At 36.0% G+C, this 24,258-nt stretch overlaps 1 protein-coding gene across 6 annotated transcripts in view; it reads left to right on the top strand.

The window, feature by feature from the left end:
- The window catches only part of LOC150096498 (guanylate cyclase 32E-like), a 644,496-nt gene that overhangs the window by 595,257 nt on the left and 24,981 nt on the right, over window positions 1-24,258 (top strand). For 5 of the 6 annotated variants that reach the window (XM_090407815.1, XM_090407814.1, XM_090407813.1 and 2 more), the window contains 4 exons: window positions 12,150-12,221; window positions 12,678-12,843; window positions 18,292-18,441; window positions 23,903-24,086. In XM_090407815.1, coding sequence (XP_090263941.1) covers window positions 12,150-12,221; window positions 12,678-12,843; window positions 18,292-18,441; window positions 23,903-24,086 — 572 coding nt within the window. The remainder of the gene's footprint in view (window positions 1-12,149; window positions 12,222-12,677; window positions 12,844-18,291; window positions 18,442-23,902; window positions 24,087-24,258) is intronic. The other variant, XM_090407817.1, reaches the window with a different exon arrangement.

Below are 24,258 nucleotides of genomic sequence, written 5' to 3'. Positions count from 1 at the left end.
GGCAAAATTACTTCCTTATCCTTACATGGCAAGGTTCGCTTCAACATAGCAATTATCCTCTGAGTTGTATTTGCAACTTTTGCTATGTGACCTTTGAACTTTAAATTATTATTCATCAATACACCAAGATCCCTTGCCTCTTTAGTTTCTTGTAGCATAACTCCGCTAATATAATATGCCGCTGGAACTCTAACCACGCCGAAATGCATAACTTTACACTCTAACATTAAACTGACAGCCATTTTTGTTAGCCCAGATTTCCAGTCTATTCAAATCATTTTGTAAGTGTTGAATATTATTAGCATTCCAGATTACCCTACCTATCTTTGTATCGTTGGCAAACAGTTAAAGATCTGATGTTAGACCCTACCTGATGTCGTTAATGTACAGATTAAACAATAATGACCCAAGGACTGAACCCTGAGGTACATTATTGGTTACCTTAAATCTTGCAGATTTACACCCACTGTATACCACTTTTTGATATCTGTCTGTCAACCATTCCCTGATCCAAGTCAATAGATTATGTTCCAGTCCCATATTCTCCAATTTACACAACAGCGTATCGTGTGGTATCCTATCAAATGCCTTAGAAAAATCCAACATTATCATAGTGTATCCATTCCCTTTATCCAACTCGGCCGTAACATATAAATTCTTATTATTTACCTAAATTATTTTAGGTAAATGCTTCAAGTCGACGGCAAATTTGCAATAACTTAAACTTGTCATCTAGTATTATGATAGTATTCATCCTGTGATTGCATGTTAGGAATATTATTATTATTAAGAGAGACCTCCAGGGAGTCAGAGACTCATCGAGGGAGGGCACATACTACACACACCAGCTATCATACTTATTCTTGAATTCATTCACACTGCTTGCACTCACAACATTCAATGGCAGTCCATTCCAATCACGCACCACCTCTGAGAGAAAAATCTAGCCATCATACCCTTCTTGGCGGCCTTCATTCTCAGCTTCCAAGGATGCCTTTTTGTCCTTTCCCCATCCCCCCATAAATTGAAAAATTCCATCAACTGAAATCCTGTATGACCCTTTCAGAAGTTTCTCCTGTTTTCTAGTGTCTGCAGTCTACAAATTCTCAATCTGTCTTCATAATCAGTATTCCACAATCTTGATATCATTTTTAACACCCTCCTTTGTACTCTCTCTCCAATATATCAGAATCACATCGGAAACCAGGAGACTAGACCAGCGGACAATAGTCCAAATGTGGTCTTATCAAGGCTTTGTAAAGAAAAATAATATCCTTATCTTTACATGTGAACGTTCGTTTGAGCATTGCAATTATCTTTTGGGTTGTATTTGCAATCTTTGCCACATGGCCCCTGAACTTCAACTTCCTATCTATTAACACTCCAAGATCTCTAGCCTCATCAGTTTCTTCTATCACGACATTGGATATCTGATCACGCGGAAGTGAATGACTTTACCTTTACTGACATTGAACTGACACCCATTTTCCCATGCCCACAATTCCAGCTTATTCAAATCTTGCAAAGACTGCTTATCAGCAGCATTTATGATTACCCTGCCTATCTTTGCATCATCAGCAAATAACTGTATGTCGCTTGTCAAATATCATTAATGTACAGATTGAATAACAGTGAACCAAGCACTGATCCTTGTGGTACACCACTTGTTATTTTTATTTATTTTTTTTTTTATTAATCTTTGTACTGTTTATGGACAGTACTACCCTTACATCACGCCCAGACTTGATATAGGCCTAAGCCTTTACAAGTGTTTCACCCTATGCATGTTCGAGTTATCATAGTAGTCATTCTCTGGTGGCACCGCCGTGCCACCAATGCCCTGTAGGGCCCTCAAGGAAAGAACTTTTATATCCTTTTGCGTAAGCCCAAGCTGTTTTAAGTCCTTATAACTATCTGCACTCCATACGCCATGTAAAGAGATGGTAGCGCTGGTAAACCTCGGAGTTGCCCCATGCTCCTCCCGTATCTTACTAACTAGATCTGGGTTATTTTTATAATAATTTACTTTATTATTAAAGCTATAGTATAGGCTAGTGGGCGCCCTGTTCCCACCACCTGGGCATCATCAACCCCAAACGTCTCTTTTAATCATTAAATCTGGCTTATGAAAACCTGCGGAGGTCCTATAATGTGGTTCCACCGTAGTCTCCCAACCTTTGTTCTTAACGCGGTTGTTCAGAATGGAGACCACAGCATCATGCCTCCTCAACGCGGACCCTATGGGTGTGGAAGCAACACTAGGCTATATGAGCCAATATCTCACTGTAGTAGCAGCCAGCTCTACAGTTGGAGTCGTCACTACCCCATCGAGCTGTGCGGGCTTGAGTAGCCAGGGCATTGATCCTTGTCCTGATAAGGTCAATATACTCGAACCCAGAGAGGAGTCGGTGCCATCTCTTATCCCTTAAACCTTGCGGACTCAGACCCCCCCCCCGTATACCACTTTTTGATATCTGTCAGTCAGCCATGACTGACATCTTATCCATGCTAATGTTGTATAACCCAAACCCATTTTCTCCAATTTATGCAGCAGTCTGTCATGTTATATTCTGTCAAAAGCCTTAGCAAAATCCAAAAGTATCATGGTGTATCCATTCCCCTTGTCAAGTTCAATGGTAACATTGTCATAGAATATGATCATGTTGCTAAAACATGACCTTCCCTTAGTAAAGTAAACTCATGTTGTTCATTGCAAAGTAGAGATTCACTGTAACCCATTTCTGAATGCGGGCCCTAACTAATTTTTCTAAAATCTTCACCGCCACTCCTGAGATACTAATTGGTCAATAGTTTGATACATCGGTCTTTGCACCACCCTTATGCAATGGAATTACCATGCATTCCTTCCATTCCTGCAGAATCTTCCTTGTTCTGAGACTCATAATAAACATCCTGGTCAAAGGAATGATCAATTCAGATGAACACTCTTTTAGCACACATGCTGATATTCCATCAGTCCCTATTGCTGAATTCTTATTCAATTTGTGCAACAGCTCTAATACCTCGGCCTCACGCCTGCTTTCCTTCGTCTAGTGAAGAAGTAACAATGAGCTCAATGTTGCGTTCACTAGGTTGATAGCTTTTAACGAAATGGGCACTCATTAACTGAACAACCTCTTCTGCATCAGTAACCCTCACTCCATATAGATTTAGGAGAGTTATTCTTTCATATTCATTCTTTCTTTTACTTGCAGCGTACCGATAGAATTCTTGTGGGTTGTCTTTCGCACGCAGAGCCAGTTTCTTTTCATAATCAGACTTTGCTTTCCGTACAACAGTTGTGACTATTCTGGCCTGCTGCTTATAACGTTCATAACGACGTCATCCTTATACAAACGGTATTCCTTCCACATCATCCTTTTCTTATGAATTTCTTGCTTAATAATATTATATATCCATTTGACTCCTACTGTATTTATTCTTCGAACTCTCGGGACACATTCTGATATCGCTTCATTTAAATATTGTTTAAATGCTTCCCGTACACTGTCGATATTCTTCCCATCCAGCAACCGATCCACTGAACTCAATGGTGTACTCCTCAGTTGGTCATAATTTCCTGCTTTGTAGTTCAACATGTAACCTTTTCTGAATGGAACATTCATAAACTTAGTCACTTCCCAAGTGAGTACGGCATGATCTGTCACCAACTGGAGGCAGAATAGTTACGTCTTTAACTGAAATGCCCTCTGACACTATAATCAAATCTAGCACTCTTTGACCTCGAGTTCCTTCTGTCGCATGCTGCGTGAGGAAGTTGTCCTGCAACAACTCAATAAATGCATTTTTATTCTTCTCATGAGATTCTACTGCTACCCAATCAATATTTGTATAATTAAAGTTTTTGGTGATGCATTTCTTCATCACCATCAACCGATCCACCAGGTGTGTAACAACACTCCACTGTGTAATTTGTCTTATTAGATTCCACCTCACACCAGATAGTTTCAAACTCACTGCCACGTGAAATACTGTTAGTAGTATTACTACATTCATAGGTCTCCACTCTAACTGGATTTAAGCCATCCAATATCATTAGCAGCACGCCCCTCCTCTCCTGTCTTCTCTGTCATTCGTAAAAATACTGTACCCTTGACACTCGATACCAGTTAATAGGTCTGATTCTGATAGCCAGGTCTCACTAATTCCTACAATCTGAGGTCGGAACGTATTGACTAAGGCAACAAACTCTATTCCTTTGTTTCTGATACTCCTAGCATTCGTGTATAGACATAATAATCTACCTTCATGTTCTTTAGTATACCCTTGTTTGCAGTCTGCCTGACCCAATTTGACAACTTGCAAATCTCTATTCTTCTCTAATGCTTTACGCATGTAGACATCTTTGCACACATATGATTGGTCCGAACCGGACGAACACAAACCCGAAATCGTTCTCACCTCGTCAACATTCCCATGACAAATCCCATTCGCGTCATTAACACAGTTATATAACTTTGTCGCTCTTACACTCACATCATTCCTCCCTTTATAATTTAGTTTCCCTGACTCTCTGTGTTAGGTCTCATACCAGTTATTAGTTTTTCTAGACTCCTGATACCAAACGCATTCAGGTGTAGGCCGTCCCTCTTGTACAAATCCAATCTTCTCTCAAACTCACTCCACAAATCCAAAAACTCGCATCCATTCCTTTTACATAGCCTACGCATTGAATCTTTGCCATCATAGCTATTCTTATTAATTCATTTTTATCATAGCGAGGTAAAATACTAACGATTTTCACTTTCTCACTCTTCACTCTCGCCTCTTCCAGCAACCCTTTCATGTCCTCTCTCATACCGAACTTATCACCGGTTAAATCGTTCGTACCTACTACAACTACCATTTCATTTACTATTCTTTTCTGTTTTTGAATTACTTGAGTTATATTTTTAATTTTCGCTCCAGGAAAACTCGATGTTATAACTCACTCATCTGTAGCATCTACATATCATTATATTGTTTCGTTTCATTTCAAAATATAATGATACAAAATGTATTGTTGTTGTTATTGTTTTTAATTTTAATATACATCCCTCAGCTTCAAAAATTTCCAACAACAAAAGTGCTTACGAAGAGGCATTCGGAAGACTGAATATGTGTCAGTACGACAAGCCAGTTTACTCGCTCTTAGCTCTGAATACTTACTTGGTTAATCAAAAAAAAAAAAAAAAAATATATATATATATATATATATACTATTTCATAGAGTCCAAATATTCTTTGCATTGCTCGTTCGTAATGTTTGCTCGATATGGATATGCAACTATTGCTCTGATGCCATCGGAAAAAGCAGATTGAAACACAAAAGTCTTTTGAAGTTGTTTGTTTTTTTCTAAATGAAGCAACGGTAGTAGTAGCGGTGGCGCTTCTAACAAGATCAAGATCAAGATAAGATAAGGAATCGTGACGTGTTGAGATGATGACGTCATTGTGTGTGACGTCATGAGTTTGGAATGTTTTGGAATTTCCCTGGTGTCATAGGTGTCAATAGTTTCATTCTTGTGTTTTGGTTCGCGTATGGAATTACGGGTGATGATTGAGATAAGGATACGTGTTGTGATTGGTGAGGCACTAGTGACCAGATCACGATAAGATAAGGAATCGTGTCGTGGATGTTCGTTATTATCAGATGTAGATAACTGACGTCATTTGTTAGTTGTAAATAAGTGACGTTATGGTTTTGAATGGAAAAGGAAGATATTAGTGGATAAGGATTCGTGGCGTAATTGGTGGGATACTATGAACAAAATAGGGGTAGGGTGAATGTGGGGGAAAGCGACAGTGTCTTGGATGTGTATTGTTATGAGCTGTAGATAAGTAAATAGTTTGCGTATGGCATTATGGGTGATGGATAGTGATAAGATAAATTTTAGAATTTCGCTGTGGCCAACACACCACGTGATGTCCCTTCTGTCAGGGACATCACGTGGTGTGTTGGGTTCGCGTCTAGCATTGTGGGTAATATTTAGAGATAAGCAATCGTGACGTTATGTGTTTGGAAATTACTGGGGAACATATGTCTCTCTGTGATATCACATAGTGTTTTGGTTTACCTATGGAATTGTGGGCGATGTTTTTGAGATAAGATACTTGGAATTTTCCGAGGGTGACACACATACGTCATTGTCGTCATGTTTTGTCTTTGTTTGTCTATAGATAGCTGTACTGATTTTCCAGTACATTTTGGGGATTTCTTTCCTGTTAATGGGTGGGAATTCTTACAGTAGAGTCGTGATGGCGGCAGTGTTTAGGCTTTTCTGAATAATTTAATTCTATGCCGGTGTCCCTCAAACACACACTTTTTTTTCCCATAGCTCAACCATATTTTATTCTATATTCATATTTTAATTCATATTTTATTCATAATTCATCCGAATATTTTGATTTTTCTAAATTAAGACCTTAAAGTTAAATAAATAAATAAATTGTCTGTGAAGACATTTCTGAAAAATTATATGCTTATGTCACTCAACTACAAACATTAGACATGAAAAGTCGTTAATGTATCCCACGGTGATACTCTAATGTATGTACCCTATGATAATTCTTATGGGGGGAAAAACTATTCAGTATTAGAATTAGTATTGCACTTACTAAACATACAACCACTGGTGATTGAAATTACATACCACATACTATGTTTATGTTAATCAAAAAAAAAATATTAACTTACTTTTCAGAATGGGGCATCTTGGAACTAGCTAGCTAGGTTCTGAAAACAATATTTATTCCAAATTGTTGGTTTTAACATATATTCACAGCACAAAAACACAAAACATATGAGTTGAAAGAACGATATTTCTGAAAAAAATTTGAAATCTCTTTGACTATTTCTACCTTTTAGACTTATCTCCATTTGTTACTATGGATTAATTGCATTCGCAGGTTGCCTCATGCTGTTTTCCCAATACTTTCTGTCCCCAATGACATCATACTGTGGACCCTACTTGCATCTTCCTGTTTTTGGAATTCTGGTAGATTTTGGTTTTCATTCCTCTTTCAATTTCCCACGGTTGGTGTTTCCACACAGACACATATGACTAACTGATTTTAGCATTCAAGTGAGTTTTACAGTAGAGGCAACAATTTTCCATTAACTCAACATGTCTTTTCCTGACTAATGCGGTTCGTTTATTTCCTACACTCATGGTGGCTCAATCTATGTTTTTTTCCCACGGTAGCTCAATGTGTCTTGTCATGGGTAATATCAGCCAGCGACCGTATTCGCCAAATTGTTGTGTCGGATTTTCTAGTATGTGAACGAAATGTTTACAGATAACTCAATGTCAATAGGTAGCATTAGACAAATTTCTAAATAATTAATTACAGGTTATCAGGTTTCCCATGTTCCTGACATTAATTTCACAGTAGTAGTGATTTGTTTTACAATAATTAAACAGAATTGCATTAAGGTATAAAGTTATGGATTTAAATATCAAATTCTAAACTGAGTAAAAATTTCACTGTGGAAAACACAACAACAACACACATAATTGTTCATTTAAGTTTTAAAAATGCATATTTTATTTTGCTGAAATATTATTTACAAAGAAACAAAAATTCGAAACTTGTAATTACCTAAAAATATTTCGCAATATATTTAGTTTACACTCTTAACATTTTCCAAAGATTTCAGAACCTGGCAACGTAAAACCAAGGCAACACGCGATGACGACGAAAAGAGAGTCAGATGGAAGTATCGTATAAGTTCTATTAATCATAAAATAGACTACTTGTGAGGAATCACCCAACGCTTACTGATTCCTTAGAATCATTGTTAATTAAACAGAAAGGCGATAAAATACTATAATTCAGGGACGATTGGGGTTACATTTTATTCCCCATAAACAAGCTCGAATTCATCCAAAGGAAGATGAGCGAGCTCGCCATTTGCGGATATCTTTTCGTGATGTGACCTCAAACTGATAACCAATGCGATGAACGATCTCGCCATTTACGGATGTCCGAAATTGTTGGGATAGAAAAAAAAATATAGCATTACGTGGCATAGGTGAAAGGGTAGTCGAGAGGTTGACAGTGGTCTTCCATGTAAGACCCCCCAGCCTACATCTCCCCGCACTCCCTTTCCTCCAGAAGATGTCTGCTCATCCAAGGGGAGATAAGCGAGCTCGCCGTTTTCGGATTTCCTTTGGTCATGTCACCTCTCCAACTGATGCTGATAACTTAGGAGAAAAAAAAAAAAAAAACGCGTTTTTTTTTTCTTTTTTTTCAAAACTTGACAACACATGCTATTCCATTAGGAGAACGAAAAAAGAAAAGAAAATGACAGATGTGATAGCTAATAATGCAAATGTGTCTTTTGAAATGAATAAAGCACAAATGAATTTTTTTCTTCTGAAATTTCTGTTGGCGGTTTTACAGAGACTGCAGATAATTTAATCCAAAACGTGACTTAAACTGTTAAAGTTTGGTATAGAAAAAAGATTGGTACTCTCCAGATAACACAAATACAAATTTTACCTTTCCCCATACAAAGTAAGATAAGAATTTTACACTAGAAAAACAGTCGTACTTCTCCAAACTGATAATACCGCGCAAAACATCAAAGGGAGGATATGAGTCATGAAAAAGGTGACGTTTGGATTGTCGTGTGGGAAGTATTATCAAACCCTCAAGTAAGACCAGGAGAATTCCAATCCCCCCAGTCAAAAAAGTTCACGAGTAGCCACAATTTGGCGAATCCGGTCGCTGGCTGATATTACCCATGACAAGACACATTGAGCTACAGTGGGAAAAAAAAAAATAAATAACATAGATTGAGCCACCATGAGTGTAGGAAATAAACGAACTGCATAAGTCAGGAAAAGACATGTTGAGTTAACGGAAAATTGTTGCCTCAATTCTAAAACTCACGTGAATCATAAAATCAGTTAGTCATATGTGTGTGTGGAAAATTGAAAGAGGACCGAAAACCAAATCTACCAGAATTCCAAAAACAGGAAGATGCAAGTAGCGTCGACAGTATGGTGTCATTGGGACAGAAAGTATTGGGAAAACAGCATGAGGCAACGTGCGAATGCAATTAATCCATAGCAACAAACGGAGATAAATCTAAAAGGTATCAATAGTCAAAGAGAGTTCAAGTTTTTTACAGAAATATCGTTCTTTCAACTCATATGTTTTGTGTGTTTTTGTCCTGTGAATATATGTTAAAATCAGCAATTTGGAATAAATATTGTTTTCAGAACCTAGCTAGCTAGTTCCAAGATGCCCCATTCTGAAAAGTAAGTTAATATTTTTTTTTTTGATTAACATAAACATAGTATGTGGTATGTAATTTCAATCACCAGTGGTTGTATGTTTAGTAAGTGCAATACTAATTCTAATACTGAATAGTTTTTCCCCCCATAAGAATTATCATAGGGTACATACATTAGAGTATCACCGTGGGATACATTAACGACTTTTCATGTCTAATGTTTGTAGTTGAGTGACATAAGCATATAATTTTTCAGAAATGTCTTCACACACAATTTATTTATTTAATTATTTAACTTTAAGGTCTTAATTTAGAAAAATCAAAATATTCGGATTAATTATGAATAAAATATGAATTAAAATATGAATATAGAATAAAATATGGTTGAGCTATGGGAAAAAAAGTGTGTGTTTGAGGGACACCGGCATAGAATTAAATTATTCAGAAAAGCCTAAACACTGCCGCCATCACGACTCTACTGTAAGAATTCCCACCCATTAACAGGAAAGAAATCCCCAAAATGTACTGGAAAATCAGTACAGCTATCTATAGACAAACAAAGACAAAACATGACGACAATGACGTATGTGTGTCACCCTCGGAAAATTCCAAGTATCTTATCTCAAAAACATCGCCCACAATTCCATAGGTAAACCAAAACACTATGTGATATCACAGAGAGACATATGTTCCCCAGTAATTTCCAAACACATAACGTCACGATTGCTTATCTCTAAATATTACCCACAATGCTAGACGCGAACCCAACACACAACGTGATATCCCTGACAGAAGGGGGGTTCCAGCGAAATTCTAAAATTTATCTTATCACTATTCACCACTCATAATGCCATACGCAAACCATTTACTTATCTACAACTTATAACAATACACATCCAAGACACTGATGTCGCTTCCCCCACATTCACCCTACCCCTATTTTGTTCATAGTATCCCACCAATTACGCCACGAATCCTTATCCACTAATATCTTCCTTTTCCATTCAAAACCATAACGTCACTTATTTACAACTAACAAATGACGTCAGTTATCTACATCTGATAATAACGAACATCCACGACACGATTCCTTATCTTATCTTGATCTGGTCAGAAGTGTCCCACCAATCACGACACGAATCCTTATCTCTACCATCACCCATAATTCCATACGCGAACGAAAACACAAGAACTGAAACTCTTGACACATATGCCCCCAGGGAAATTCCAAACGTTTCAAACTCATGACGCACACATAATGACGTCATCATCTCAACATGTCGCGGTTCCTTATCTTATCTTGATCTGGTCAGAAGCGCCACCCCTGCTACTAATGGTATTCTGGGTCTCATGCTTGCATTTGTGGTCTTATTTCAAAATGGATAATTTTAATTAATATTCTTAATTTTGGGATGAGAAGAGGATGCCACCTTACACTACAAATTGGAGTTTTTATAATAAAATAAGGTTTTGAATTGAAATAAACGTAATAATTCTTTAATTTAAATTTTAACGTCGAAAGGTATGCCTCCTGTTATTTCTTTATTTGTTACTGGATGGATGCGAAGATGCAAAACAGAATGATTGAAACAACGATGGAAACAAATGCATTACGGTAACATTTAATCAATGCCTTTTCATATGCTCGTAACTTTAGGTTTTCTCGCTCGGAGCAGAATCGCATTACGGATTATTCCGCTTCTCCAGTGATTCAAGCATTTAAATATTTTACTTGGAAAGAAAACCTAGTTACCGATGGGGGCTCTCATAATCCGCTTGATGATTACTTGATAATTTGTTTAACTAGCGTTATGCTTTCATGTTGGTTATCAATACGGATGTAATTATCGTGCATTGCGTGGCAACACTAACAATCACAACTCTTGATGTTCCATGCATCCAAAATTGGTTTTCCTATAATGTAGGATTTGTAACATACCTGATAGGAATTTAAAAAAAAAAATAAATCGCTGTCCTGTGTTAAATTTAGTGAGATGCAAAGAGGCTCGTAATCCTTCTATCGTCTGTTCCCATACAATGACGCAATTTTACAAGTAACAGTCCTTACCTAGAAAGTACATATATATATAATGGTTTAATCCTTTATCCAAGTGTAAGCAAACAAAGTTCGCGCCTGAAGTATCTTCAGGACAACTCGTAACAAGGTGGACAAACTTCACATCACTTTCCTTAGTATCCCATAATGCAAAGTACATCTCCTTGCGGACATGTATAATGCTATGCATTATGGGAAGGGTTACTACCCAGACCGGTTTCGACCTTTATTGATGTTTCTTCAGTGAGAGCCAGACCCAGATGTGCTACTAAGGTTGAAGCAATGCAAAACTCATATTTACTTATACGAGTTGCCAAAAAGGTGTCAACCTTATTAATAAATTACTCTGGATTAGAGAAAGACGTTGGAAGTTTTTTTCACTTGGTTAGAGGTAAATATGCCTTCTGCATTGCTTCAACCTTGGTATTACCTCTGGGTCGGGCTCCTACTGAAGAGACTTCAATAAAGGTCGAGACTGGTCTGGGTAGTGACCCTTCCCATAATGTATAGCATCTTATACTTGTCCGCAGGAAGATGTGCTTTGCATTATGGGATACTAAGGCAAGTGATGTGAAGTTTGTCCACCTTTGCCACGAGTTGCCTCGTCCTAAAGATACTTCAGGCGCAAACTTTGTTTGCTTACACTTGGATAAAGGATTAAAATAAACAGATAATTTATAGTCTAATCAAGTGAAAAAAACTCCCAACATCTTTCTCTAGTCCCTACTTAGCATTACTACATTTCGACTTAATGTATAATTCTTTCTTATCTTATCATGTATTTGAAGTTTTTTTTTCAAAACATGCATTTGAAAATACTGAAAGTCATTCTGTAGGTGTCATTTTCAGGATGTTCTCCAGAACGAAGACTTAGACTTGGATACCATGTTCGTTGCTTCTCTCGTTGCGGATCTCATCAAGGTAAGAGTTTCTTTAGTCACATTTCACAAGCAGGTTATATGATTTTGATACTTTGATTTCATAAAATAATTAAAAAAATGTTTTGTCTTCCTAATTATATAATTTCGTGTATTACGTAGTACAGTAATTAATAAAAATACATTCGTTGTCCATCGCATTCTGTTATAAGATGAAAAACATGTCAAATTTTATTATAAATGCATACTCGGATCTATCTTCATCATCCTTATTTTTATGCTTTGTTAGTCACATTTTGAGATTAGAAAAATTAAAGGAACACAATATTTGTCTTTTTTTTAATGCACCGTTATTTTTATATTCGAATTATTTAATTTTCGTTGTCCCTTGCTTCAAAATATGAAGACAGATTATACTATAAAAACGTACTCCTATTATTACTTTTTATTTCATTTATGCTTGCATTGAATGTTTTATTTAACCCCTCCCGTTCCATAGGGAATGATCTACATTCACGACAGTGAAATTGTCTCACACGGCAATCTTAAGTCATCCAATTGCCTGGTGGACAGTAGATGGGTCTTGCAAATCACGGATTTTGGGCTTCATGAGTTTAGAGAAGGTGAGGAACTTCCCCATGAGATATCCAGCACGTACCAACGAGGTAACTTTCCTTTCAAAACAGTTTAAATATTTAAATAAATAAAATATTACCAAGGTCTCTAATTACCGCTATTTCTCGAACGAAATAGCAATTATAATTTTTGTTCTTTCATTCCATTTTCGTTTATATCCAATTTGCGAAAGAGTGTAACGTTGTCACAACTTTCGATTATTATCAACCGATGCTCTAAGAATAACTGAAAACCAAGTACATTAATTTAAAATAAATAAAAATAAAAACGTGTCATGAAATAACTTTCCGTAATAAAAGCATGGAATGGTTGAAGGCAGTTATGTAAATGAAACAAAAATGCAGGCAGTTATAAAAATATACTCGCAATAGCACCGTTATAGATGACGTCATTCATTAGCATAGCGCTTCAATCTTCATCCTTGTCTTTCCTGCTGGTAGTTTATTTACCGTTATCACTTGTAATATGCAATTTTATATCAATATGCCTAATTTTGCCTTAAAAATTGGTTTGATTGAAATCAAAATTGAGATCTACAAATTAAAGTATAAAGAACTTAGGTTAGAAAGGATTAGAAAGAAATTAGACAAGACTGGGAAAAATTTGAATCAAGATTAGAGCATGACATAAATGGAACTCAACTAAAGAGTTATAAAATCATTTAAAAAATGACTCAAGAAACAAAGGATAATCTACAGTTAGAAGGCCCTCCACAAAAGAATGGACCAATCACTATACCCAACTGCTAAACAATAATAATCAAATTGAAATAAAAACAAGTAATAAGTCAAGAAACAAATGAAGAACCAATACAGTTAAATGATCTAAAGAAAATATTAGAAAAACTAAAAAATAGAAAAGCTACAGGAGAAGATGGAATAAATTCAAACTATACAAATACAGCTCTAAACTATTTCAATCACGATTAATTAAATTCCTGAACAGAATATGGGAATAAGGAAACATCCCACAAGAATGGACGACAGCAGTAATCATAAACATATTCAAAAAAGGAAACAGAAAGGATTTCTGTTTCCTTTTTTGATATATATATATATATATATATATATATATATATATATGGAAAATATATTTCAGGAGAATGGAGGAAAAACAAAAACAGGAATTATTAAAATAGGAAATAAAGAATTAACCAGCATTTTGTATGCTGACGATCAAGTTAATTTTGCTAAAACTGAACACCAATTACAGAAAAATCTGCATGTATTGAACAAAACAATAGAACAGTATGACACGAAGATCTCAATAAATATAACGAAATCGTTAGCATTTCAAGGTAAAGAAACTGAAAGATGCAAACTATTCATCCACAACAAAGTAATAGAACAAGTGAACAAATTTAAATACCTAGGAAATTGCATAAGCCTAATGGAGAAATCGACTTTGTATATAAAAAGCAAAAATTCCTAGCAGTCATTGGAACTTTGAATAGACACTTCAGTAAACAGATGTTTAGAACAACCCAAATAAAACTATATAAAATAATAGCCAAACCAATTCTGAAATATGACAGTGAAACATTGACTTAGGGAGAACGAGATAAAAGACAAGTGGAAGCTGCACAAATGAAGTTCCTAAGAATGCTCACAGGCTATAAAAGAATAGACAAGATAAGAAATGAAGAAATAAGAAAACAGTTATCCATAATTAACATAAAAGAAGACATCACAAACCATAGAAAGAATTGGAAAAACCATGTAGAAAGAATGAATGAAGTCAGATGTTAAATATTACCTGGAAATATAAACCAAAAGGACACTGATCAAGATGAAGACCCCAGGAGGAGATGGGCAGCAGATTTTGTAAACCCTTGAAAACGTTGCAGGCAAACATTTGCCTAATATGCGAAACCAAGAAGAAGAAATGAGATATTTGGTATCTAAATTCCTCTAAATTCCATTAAGCGAGCGTTATTACTGTAAGAATAGATAGTTTTTTTGCAAAATTTATTACTACAATAGAAATGGTGAGGCAAATTTTAGCATAATCGAAAACTCCAAACTTCAATAAAAATCGTTAGTATAGTCAGTATATGCAGACTCGGGAAAATGAATCAATAGAAACCACACATGTTGTAGAAAGTATCTAAAAACTTTGCTGGCTGAAAACAATAAGCGCCATTTGCTGGTCATAGAGAAAAAGTCGTGATATTCCTAGCTGAGTGATGTATATTAAAATATAAATACATTACATCTGATATCATTATATTCCTAACATGCAATCACAGGTTGAATACTATCATAATACTAGATTAGTTTAAGTTATTGCAAATTTCCTGTCGACAGGAATCCAAATATTGTTTTCTCCAAATGAGTGTTAGATTTCAGGACTTCGGTATTGTTAGTATCGTATTCAGTCTTCGCGGACACTTCTAACTACATCATCCCAACTAGAACGTAGTATGCAAAACAGAGGTGTTTGATGTCATGACGATATCAGTGTCTTACTAGAACCTTTCTTCATCATTCTATTTAAGTGATCATAACATCTTTGGTTATCTCTTCTCACACATTTCTCAACACTAACAATGCCAAATTCCATCCTAATATCTTCATTAATACAATTCTGCTATTAATTCCACATGTTCACTACATTAATTTTTCTCAGAACACTCATATCTATAGTCGGTTCGTTAATCGGGCATTTTATTTCTCTCAGATCTATAAGTTCAAATCGGTTAGAAAAATAACTTGTATACAGCTAGTTTTGTGTTTTGACTTTCATCCCATGTAGATTTTTTCAACTGACTCCCCACCACACCAGGTTTGTTTATTCTTTTGTCTTTTCATATTTAGTTTGCTATCTTCACTAAAGATTTCTTCTAAATAGCTGAAATATTTTAGCTTACAGATTTCCTATTGAGAATGCAGTTGATGTTTTCCATGTTCCTGCCTATTTTCATACTCAGTCGTGAATTATTTCGAATTAAACGTATTGGCTTTATTTCAGAGTATAACATCATCTGCATAAAGTAAATACAGAGAGTAACGTCTGTAATTTTGAAGTTAAACGTTCTTCATATACTTATCCATACAGATGATGTAACAATGGGGATACTGTGCACCCTTATTTTATACCTCGTTTTACGTCTTCCTGTAAGTCAATAGTTTAAATGGAAAGAGGTAAAACTTAATTGTATAAGATGTATTGCTCGTGTATTTTTCAGATCTACAAAACTTAAGTACAGGTCCTTGTTATATTCCTGTAATCTCTCAACTGTTTATCGAAAACTGAAAATCTGATCCTGACAACTCCTATTTGACCCGAACCTAACTTCTTGTATTCGCTGCGTTTCTCTTCCATAATTCTTCTTAGCGACAGTTATATTTATCACTAGGAAAAACAAATCTTACCTGCAGAACAGTAAGGAAATTCTCTGTAATTCTTACATTGTTTTATTTTTCTAAAAATAGATGAGTAGTAGGAAAGCTGTGCTGTAGTTATCCGGAATTCCACCGTCTGACCAGGTCTTATGAATCACGTAGTGTGTCCAATGAAAAATTTTGTCTTCATCTTTGAGTTCGAATTTATGATCCAATATCTACTCTAGCTGATATTCAACATCAAGTTTTAATGACTTTTTCTACCTCAAGCAATGATGTGTACTCCTGATTGCATTCCTCCTAAATACTTTCTACCACTGTCCTGTCACTGTCTGTTTCATTCAACAATCTTTCAAAGCAGTTACTCCACACGCGCAGAATATCTTCAGATTCAGGATTTATATGAATTCGAACACATCTTTATGTTAGAACGTAGTATTTTTTATGACTATCTCGTGTCCTGAACAGAAATTCAGCAGATACTTATCACCAATTAGCTTGCATCTTTTTTTCACAATTCTTCCAAAATATAACCCTATGTCTTCTTTTGTACTCATTTCCTACTCTGTTGTTTAAAATCCCCAATGAGAACCAACTTTTACTTTTTAGTTATGTCAACTACTTTCTCTGATGTAAGGCGAGGCTCAAGAAGATAATCTTCGTGTTTGCATCGAATATTACAGCTACTCCTTCCTTTCGTACCTTCAAATTCTGGAAATCTCTAAGAAAAGGTTCGTGGCATCCTAAAGCGGATTCAATCCGAGATCTTTTCCAACCGAGGGGCAAATGTTGTATTGACCTCACGATTGCGTTACGAAAGCGCTATTTAAATTTGCAGTTGCCATGATAGCGAAGTCGAGGTATCATTGTCAACTAAATATGAACGATTACAGCAGTACAATCTTCACTTATCTAAATCTATTTCAGAAGTGCGTTAATCCTGCTGATATTACACAGACAACAGAAAATATAGAAATTTCGGAGCTGGTTTGAAATAAATGTGCTTATATGAGAAATTTTTGAAATGCCTAGTAACTGTGATTTTCATACACGTGAAATATATTCACTTCTGAGCTACTTGTATATAGAGGCTAATGACGTCACATCACTTACCTTAGTATATATCCAATAATACAAAGCACCCCCCTTTTAGGCGTGTATAATACAATGCATAATAGGAAGGGCCACTACCTAGACCGGTTTCGACCTTCATTGAGGTTCTCGTCAGTGTGAGACAGACCCGGGAGAGATACGAAGGTTGTTGAAGTAATGTCGAAATAAAAGTCGAAACCGGCCTGGGTAGTGGCTCTTCCTATTATGCATTGCATTATACACGCCTGAAATGGGGTGTGATTTGCATTATGGGATACATACTAAGGCAAGTGATATGAAGTTATTAGCCTCTATATACAAGTAGCGCAGACGTGAAAATATTTCACGCGCAGAACTTACCTTACGAAAGCGCTATTTAAATTTGGGATAAGGATTAAAACCAAGTATAAATTTCTTGGTATCTTTAGCGTAATTTCTAAAATAGCCAGCCTGCAAATTGATTCTTATCAAAAGAATGAAATATAGACATCCGTAAATATTGATATACCTGGTGCTTCTCAAAAAGATCTTTTTAAAATATTTACCTACAATAAAGAATATTGAAGTATGGGGAGGTTTACCTTCAACGATAGCACTGAACAGTATACAAGAACGTCCTAATGAATATTGCACTTATGTTTGATTTACCAATAATGAGGATATGTGTAGAATGCAAACTTCCTCTCCGTTTTGGTTCTTGTACAAAATTTCACATTGAAACTAGTCCTCTGGCTTGTAGCTCATTTTCATACACAGTTTTCTCTTAAACTGATATTCCCATTCAGTGTGACAATCACTGAAAATTTTCGAAGTACCGAAAAGGAACGGATCTGCTGTGAAAATAACATTCACGCGAAACATCTCTTGTCAATAAATACTACAAGTAACTTAGAACGCTGGATGTCAAGGGATTATCGGTTATCGCTAAAAAAAGTTTATTAACTACAAACAACAGCTAAACACAGCTGCAAGGAATTTTGGTATAACCTCGCATGTTTTCTGTAGATATTTTTCTAACGTCTTCTGTTTATGATAATGCAGGACTTCTTTGGAGAGCACCTGAACTGCTAAGGATGAGGAACCCTCCCAGCAGAGGAACTCAAAAAGGAGATGTGTATTCGTTTGGTATAATACTCCATGAAATTATAGGTCGTGCAGGACCATGGGAACCAAATGTGCTTCCACACAAATGTAAGACAAGTTCTTTCATCATTTAATATAATTTTCTTAAAAGTTGCTTGCTCAGATTTACGCGATCCAGTTCACCTTTAGTTATTAGTAGATAATTAATTAACATGATCTTTTACGATAAAGGTACCCGAAACTAAAACAATAAGTACGAAAGGTAAGCTTAAATCTGCACTAGTATTAGTGATCGGATTAACTTAATTACTATAAAAGTTATTTTTGTTATTGTGATTATACACACCACACACACACACACAATTAGTAAATAAAAGAAAAACCAGTAAATTAATAAATTGCTTACCTTTGATTTATCTGTGAAGAAATCTTGTCGGGTGAACTAAGAGTGAAAATTTTAGCTTCGTAATTGTAATCAATCAATAAGAGAAATGTGTTTACGCAATCCAATTAAGCTTACTTGCAGTCCTAAATAAATCACACCAATATAAATGCTATTGATAATATAGTTTCATTATCATTGCCTCTTGTAAGATAAGTTATCAATACTTTCTTTCACCCTAAAATTTTCGCATTTCATTGTCATGATGAAGTTCAACTAAACTGGCGAAGTTGTAGTTTCCACAAATTTCCATTAATACGATAACTTCTGGATAGAAAAGGAAAGATATGGGATGTTTGGAACTAGGACAGGTTGAGTCAGTGGAGAATTTACGTTGATGATGACAGCGCTGAAACTAAAAAAAATAAAGAAGTGCATGCAACTTACATTATGACATAGTTCACCATGAAATGTCCAAGCTAACAATTAAGCTTTCAGGGATAACAGAACTACCATCTTTCTCCCCCCTTTTCAAAAATCACCTCTGCCACTCCAAGAGCTGGTTTCCCAGTGCTTACTAAACGCGGTAATTCTGACAAGCAGGAGTGGAATCCTCTGTGTTTGCTTTTCCGCACATTCACGCCCTTATGAAGCTATTTTGGATATATGATTGAGTAATACTGTATTATGGGATACGCCAGCATTAATATTTCCATAAATTATTTAAATATTAAGCAACATACTTGACTAAGAATTATAACGATACTGTAAAAAACATATGGCGTTCGCCATATTAATTTTACTAGCGTGACCTTCCAAATGTTTCTTTGTCTATTAGTAAGTAAATATTGACACTCTAACTAACTGTGTCAACTGCGCAATGGAAATTTTCCCTTTTTTCTTGAGCCATTTTCCCTTATATATATAAAAAAAAGATTCTTTCCTCAGTATAACTAAATTACACTTTTATTACTTATAAGGTAAATAAAACTTAAAAAAATATAGTTATTACTTACACTATAATCGAAGGAACTGTATTCCATCTGCAGTATTCTCGTCATCCTTAACAGTTGTCAAAACGTGTTCAAGTCATGACAGTTCAAAACATAAAATTCCTTGAAATAACGCAAATAATTACTGTAGTTATAATAATACAATTCTGCACACGGAAGTATTAAATCAAAAGTATAAAAATCACTTTACTTATGAGAAGGTCAAGTCAAATTTATAATAAAACTAAGCATGATATGTAATCGAAATATACTAAAACTAAAGGATTAAAACCACCATTACAAGGTACTACAGCTGAAGTGAATACGTTACACGCACATACAAACACGCACACCCACGCACATACACAAACTCGAGCAGGTCCACATCAGAGAAATATGGGTGGTCCTGATAGATTTTTGAATAGCAAGTGCTACTTCCAACTTTCCCAAAATTAGACGTGCGCCTGCTGCTAAAAGTATGCATTTCTGTTGAAAACCGATCCCTCATGAGGCTCACAACAAATACAAAATACAGCAGTGACACTTTAATAGGAAAACAGAACAGGTTGAAGATCTGTGGGTTACAGAAATTGTTTGATAGGCGGAAAAGGGGTGATATGATTGAGACATTTAAATCAATGAGGGTTTTTACAAGATTAATTCAGAGGAAATTTTTCAGGACAAGTCTGGTGGTGGGAGAACTAGGGGCCATTCATGGAAACTGAGCAAGAAAGTGTAGTTAGCAAGGATGTTAGAGCTAGGTTTTTTACTTTAAGAGTGGTGAATGAGTGGAATAAGCTGCCAGAGTCGGTTGGTTGTGGGTGCCATGACTATGAATCAGTTCAAAGCAAAGTATGATAGATACTGTGCGAATGCTGAATAGTTCTTGACATGATGCTTAGGGCCTCCCTCGATGAGTCTAAAGACTCCTTGGAGCTGCCCGTAATAATAATAATAATAATAATAATAATAATAATAATAATAATAAATATATTGCTTCTCCAGATATAGAAAATTTCAATCGGATTTTGGTATACTGATGTATTCCATGCATCCCTGTTTGTGCATACTAAGCAGTAATATTGTGGATGGAAAACATCCCTCCACAATTATAACGTATCTCCATATGAATCCAGCTAAAGTTACATCGAGTTGGAAAGCCCTTATAAATGTCCATAGGGGGATGCATATCTTCATCTTGCATACCACGATGGAAATGAAGGTGGAGGTCTTTCATTTCCAACATTGATGTCCAACTACCCTATAGTAAGGATCCGACCCAATCTACACAGTTTGCAATCCATAAAGAGTTTACTTCTTCCAGGCCTGTTTTCAAGATGGTCTTTAAGCCCTTCTAGATTTCAGAGGGAGAATTCACGTTCATTCGCCGTATTAACCAATCTGATTGTAACTGCTTCGGTCACGAATTATTTAACAATGGCTGTGTGTGTCCATGGTTACTGCATTATTCCTTCCTTCCCTCGTTAGGGGGACTCTACCATCCATCCTAAGGGATGGATGGTAGAGTCCCTTAATGAGGGATTTACGACGAATTAATGCATCCGGATCGTCACTCCTCTGCTGCATCCCCCCCCCGTAGATCTGTGTGTCTTCATGGGGCCGATTTGCCTGTTCTGAGACAGACTAACTCACCTTTCGTCCAAAGAAACCACATAAAGGTTATTCACATCATGGACGGAAATAGAATCCAGGTCTTTCCGACCAAACGGCTTCGTCTAGACTGACTGAGCTACGGAGGCTCTACTGCATTATTAAACAACGCAAATGATTTTCATTTAAAGTATTCCGGGCCAATTCGAAAGATGTTGTTGCTTTAGTCCTCGACCTTATGGCTGGTTGTACAGCAACCTTTAGCATTCCCTTTACCAGGGAATGATTATGGAACAGGGTGGTTTCCCGTTGCCTTCCTTGCCCTAAGTATTTATTATTGTAGACGTGTGCGTTCACCACGCCAGTTTGCCTGTTTTGAGGGATCAAAAACCTGAGTTTCTTGAGAAAATCCCTCCACCTCCGTATGAGACAGGCTGACTCACCTATAGTCGAAAAGACTTGATTAAAGTTCCTCGCATCATGGACGACAATCGAGACCAGGTCTTTCCGACCAAAGGGCTTCGTCTATACCGACTGAGTCACAGAAGTTCCTTTCGTAAGATGGGGAAAATGAAAAACTTAACGATGAAATGCAATAGCAAAGCAGAACTCTCAGTGCTTTGAATGAAAAGCGCATTCCAATATTTATGAATGTAATACGAACCAGAATGCAACCAGATGAACGCTCAACAGCTTTTGAATGCTCATCTGGTTGAAGTAATTCACTTGCAGTTAACTAATACACGAATTAATGTCAGTTCAACTACTATGATTTCTGGTATTTGATTATGTATTACATACGTATTACGATGTGTATTTTAAAATCAAAATTGAAACGAAACTGATTGTTAGCATCAATTGCGAGTGCTTGACTGTTTGTTATTATGGCCGAAGCAGCTAAGACTATGAGGCCAATTGCTTGTATTCTTCAGGCTGGTTCGTCTCTTTTACCGAATGAAAAATCCGATTTCTGGGAAGAAATACCATTTACGACCGTATAAAACCGTCTAATTCATCATTATTTGAAAAGTCCTTATAAGGTACTCCTCATCCTAAACGGGATTCGAACTCAGGTCTTTCTATCTAGAGACGTTGTCCTTACTGACGATAGGGAGATGTCAATCCGGAGTGCGGAATTTCTTTTTATTTTATGACATTCTTACTCACAAAACTTAGTGAACTTAGAACTAATTTCGCACATTGAATATGTTAAGAGGGAGAATACCAAAGCTTAAAGGCATTTAAGGCCTCCACTATACTTGGTGGTCTCATGCCAGGATGAAATCGTCTGCCAAATAAAAATATTCACATTCATGTGACAGCAGGACGGCCTCTGTTGGACGGCCAATTACGAGGTTAGTATTCACCACGCAAACTAGGCCGCTTTATGAACTTATTGTATAAAACAAGGTTTCCCAAACTTTTTTTTTTCGTGGCCCGGTTGTTTTAATACTGCATCTTCGTGACCCACTAAAATTTTTATGGCTAATAGGTAAAATAAAACAGATTTGAATGTTCATAGAGTTTCATTTATTATTATTATTATTATTATTATTACTATTATAAAGAATCATTTACTCTTACAAAAATATAAAAAAATTAAACTAAAGCCAAGTAATTTATTAATGAGAAGTGTGATGCTGTTGTTTGTTAACTAGAAACTTCAGGTTTGGAGGAAAAGATGATAACTTTATTCTAAAATCCGGTTCGACTTCCAATCGGTTTCTATATTTATTTTTTAGAAAAACCAGTGTTGAAAAGACTGTTTCACACTTACAGGTTGTGAAAAGGCATTAGAAATTTTATCGCTTTTTCTGCTAAAACTGGGTATTCCTGACGCAGCCTCGCCATTAGTTGAGCTACTTTACCGCGAACAAAGAGACTGTGAAATGGCAACGAGGGCGCGGACGGAGCGCGTTTTTCGTCTCTATTAATTAAATTATTTATTCATTAGCCCCGATTAAACGCTTGTATTTTACTTGTATTTTAGAGTTTCGTGAAAAAAGAAACCCAAAAACGAAACACCTAGGTTTTCGAGAGTTTTTTTAGGCGACCCGGCATTTAGCTTTCGTGACCCGGTGCGGGGTCATGACCCACCATTTGGGAAACGCTGGTATAAAATATACTATTATTAATAACGTTTTAAGCCTTATGGCTAAAATTTTTCTGCTGTTATATCAAGATCTTCATTGCGACTATGATTAAAAGAAAATAATGTACCCAAAATAAGGAAGGACATTCTTGTAAAACGGAATTATCCAGAGAGGAAAAAGTTCAAAAAGAATTCTCCGAGTCCGATAATTAACATTATTTGTTTATTTATTTATTGCAACGAGAGTCTTTCTAATGACAAGAAAAAAAAGTAGTAATAGAAATCGATTCGCAGTCAGTGTCGTAGATATTTCGAAAAAATCTAAATGATTTTCTTCCTACACAGATGAAGCCACAAATTATATAAAACTGATAGGAATGAAATTAGAAGTTAGCATTATTGCTCCCATGTGAGTCCAAACACGAGTTTATTTACTCGATCATATCAGTGTTTAACACAATGAATGACTCATTTGGTTTAATTATTTTACAGGTTTAATGGAGAGAGTGATCAACCCTCAAAATCATTGGTGGAAGTTTCATCGACCTTGTATCCAAAATCTTGACTGCGATGACTACATCATCCGGTGTATGGAAGAATGCTGGAGTGAGGATCCCGAATCTAGACCGGATTTCCGTTTGATTAATATCAAACTTCGAGAAATGCAAACAGGGCTGTAAGTTTGATATTTTGACATTTAGCTTCTTTCTTTCTTTCTTTCTTTACTTCTCATTTCCATAGACTGAACAAACTATATTTTCTGGCATTAGGAGAGAGAGAGAGAGAGAACTGGAGTAGTGTGGTTGGGTTAAAAATGAGAAAGCTGCCTAGATAGCCACATATTCTAG

The sequence above is a fragment of the Typopeltis vanoorti genome, chromosome 18 (assembly GCF_054136105.1).
Source record: "Typopeltis vanoorti isolate ZY-2024b chromosome 18, IOZ_Tvanoo_1.0, whole genome shotgun sequence".
Lineage (NCBI taxonomy): Eukaryota > Metazoa > Arthropoda > Arachnida > Uropygi > Thelyphonidae > Typopeltis > Typopeltis vanoorti.
The sequence above is the reverse complement of the archived record's forward strand: the minus strand, read 5'-3'. Positions and strand labels throughout refer to the sequence as shown.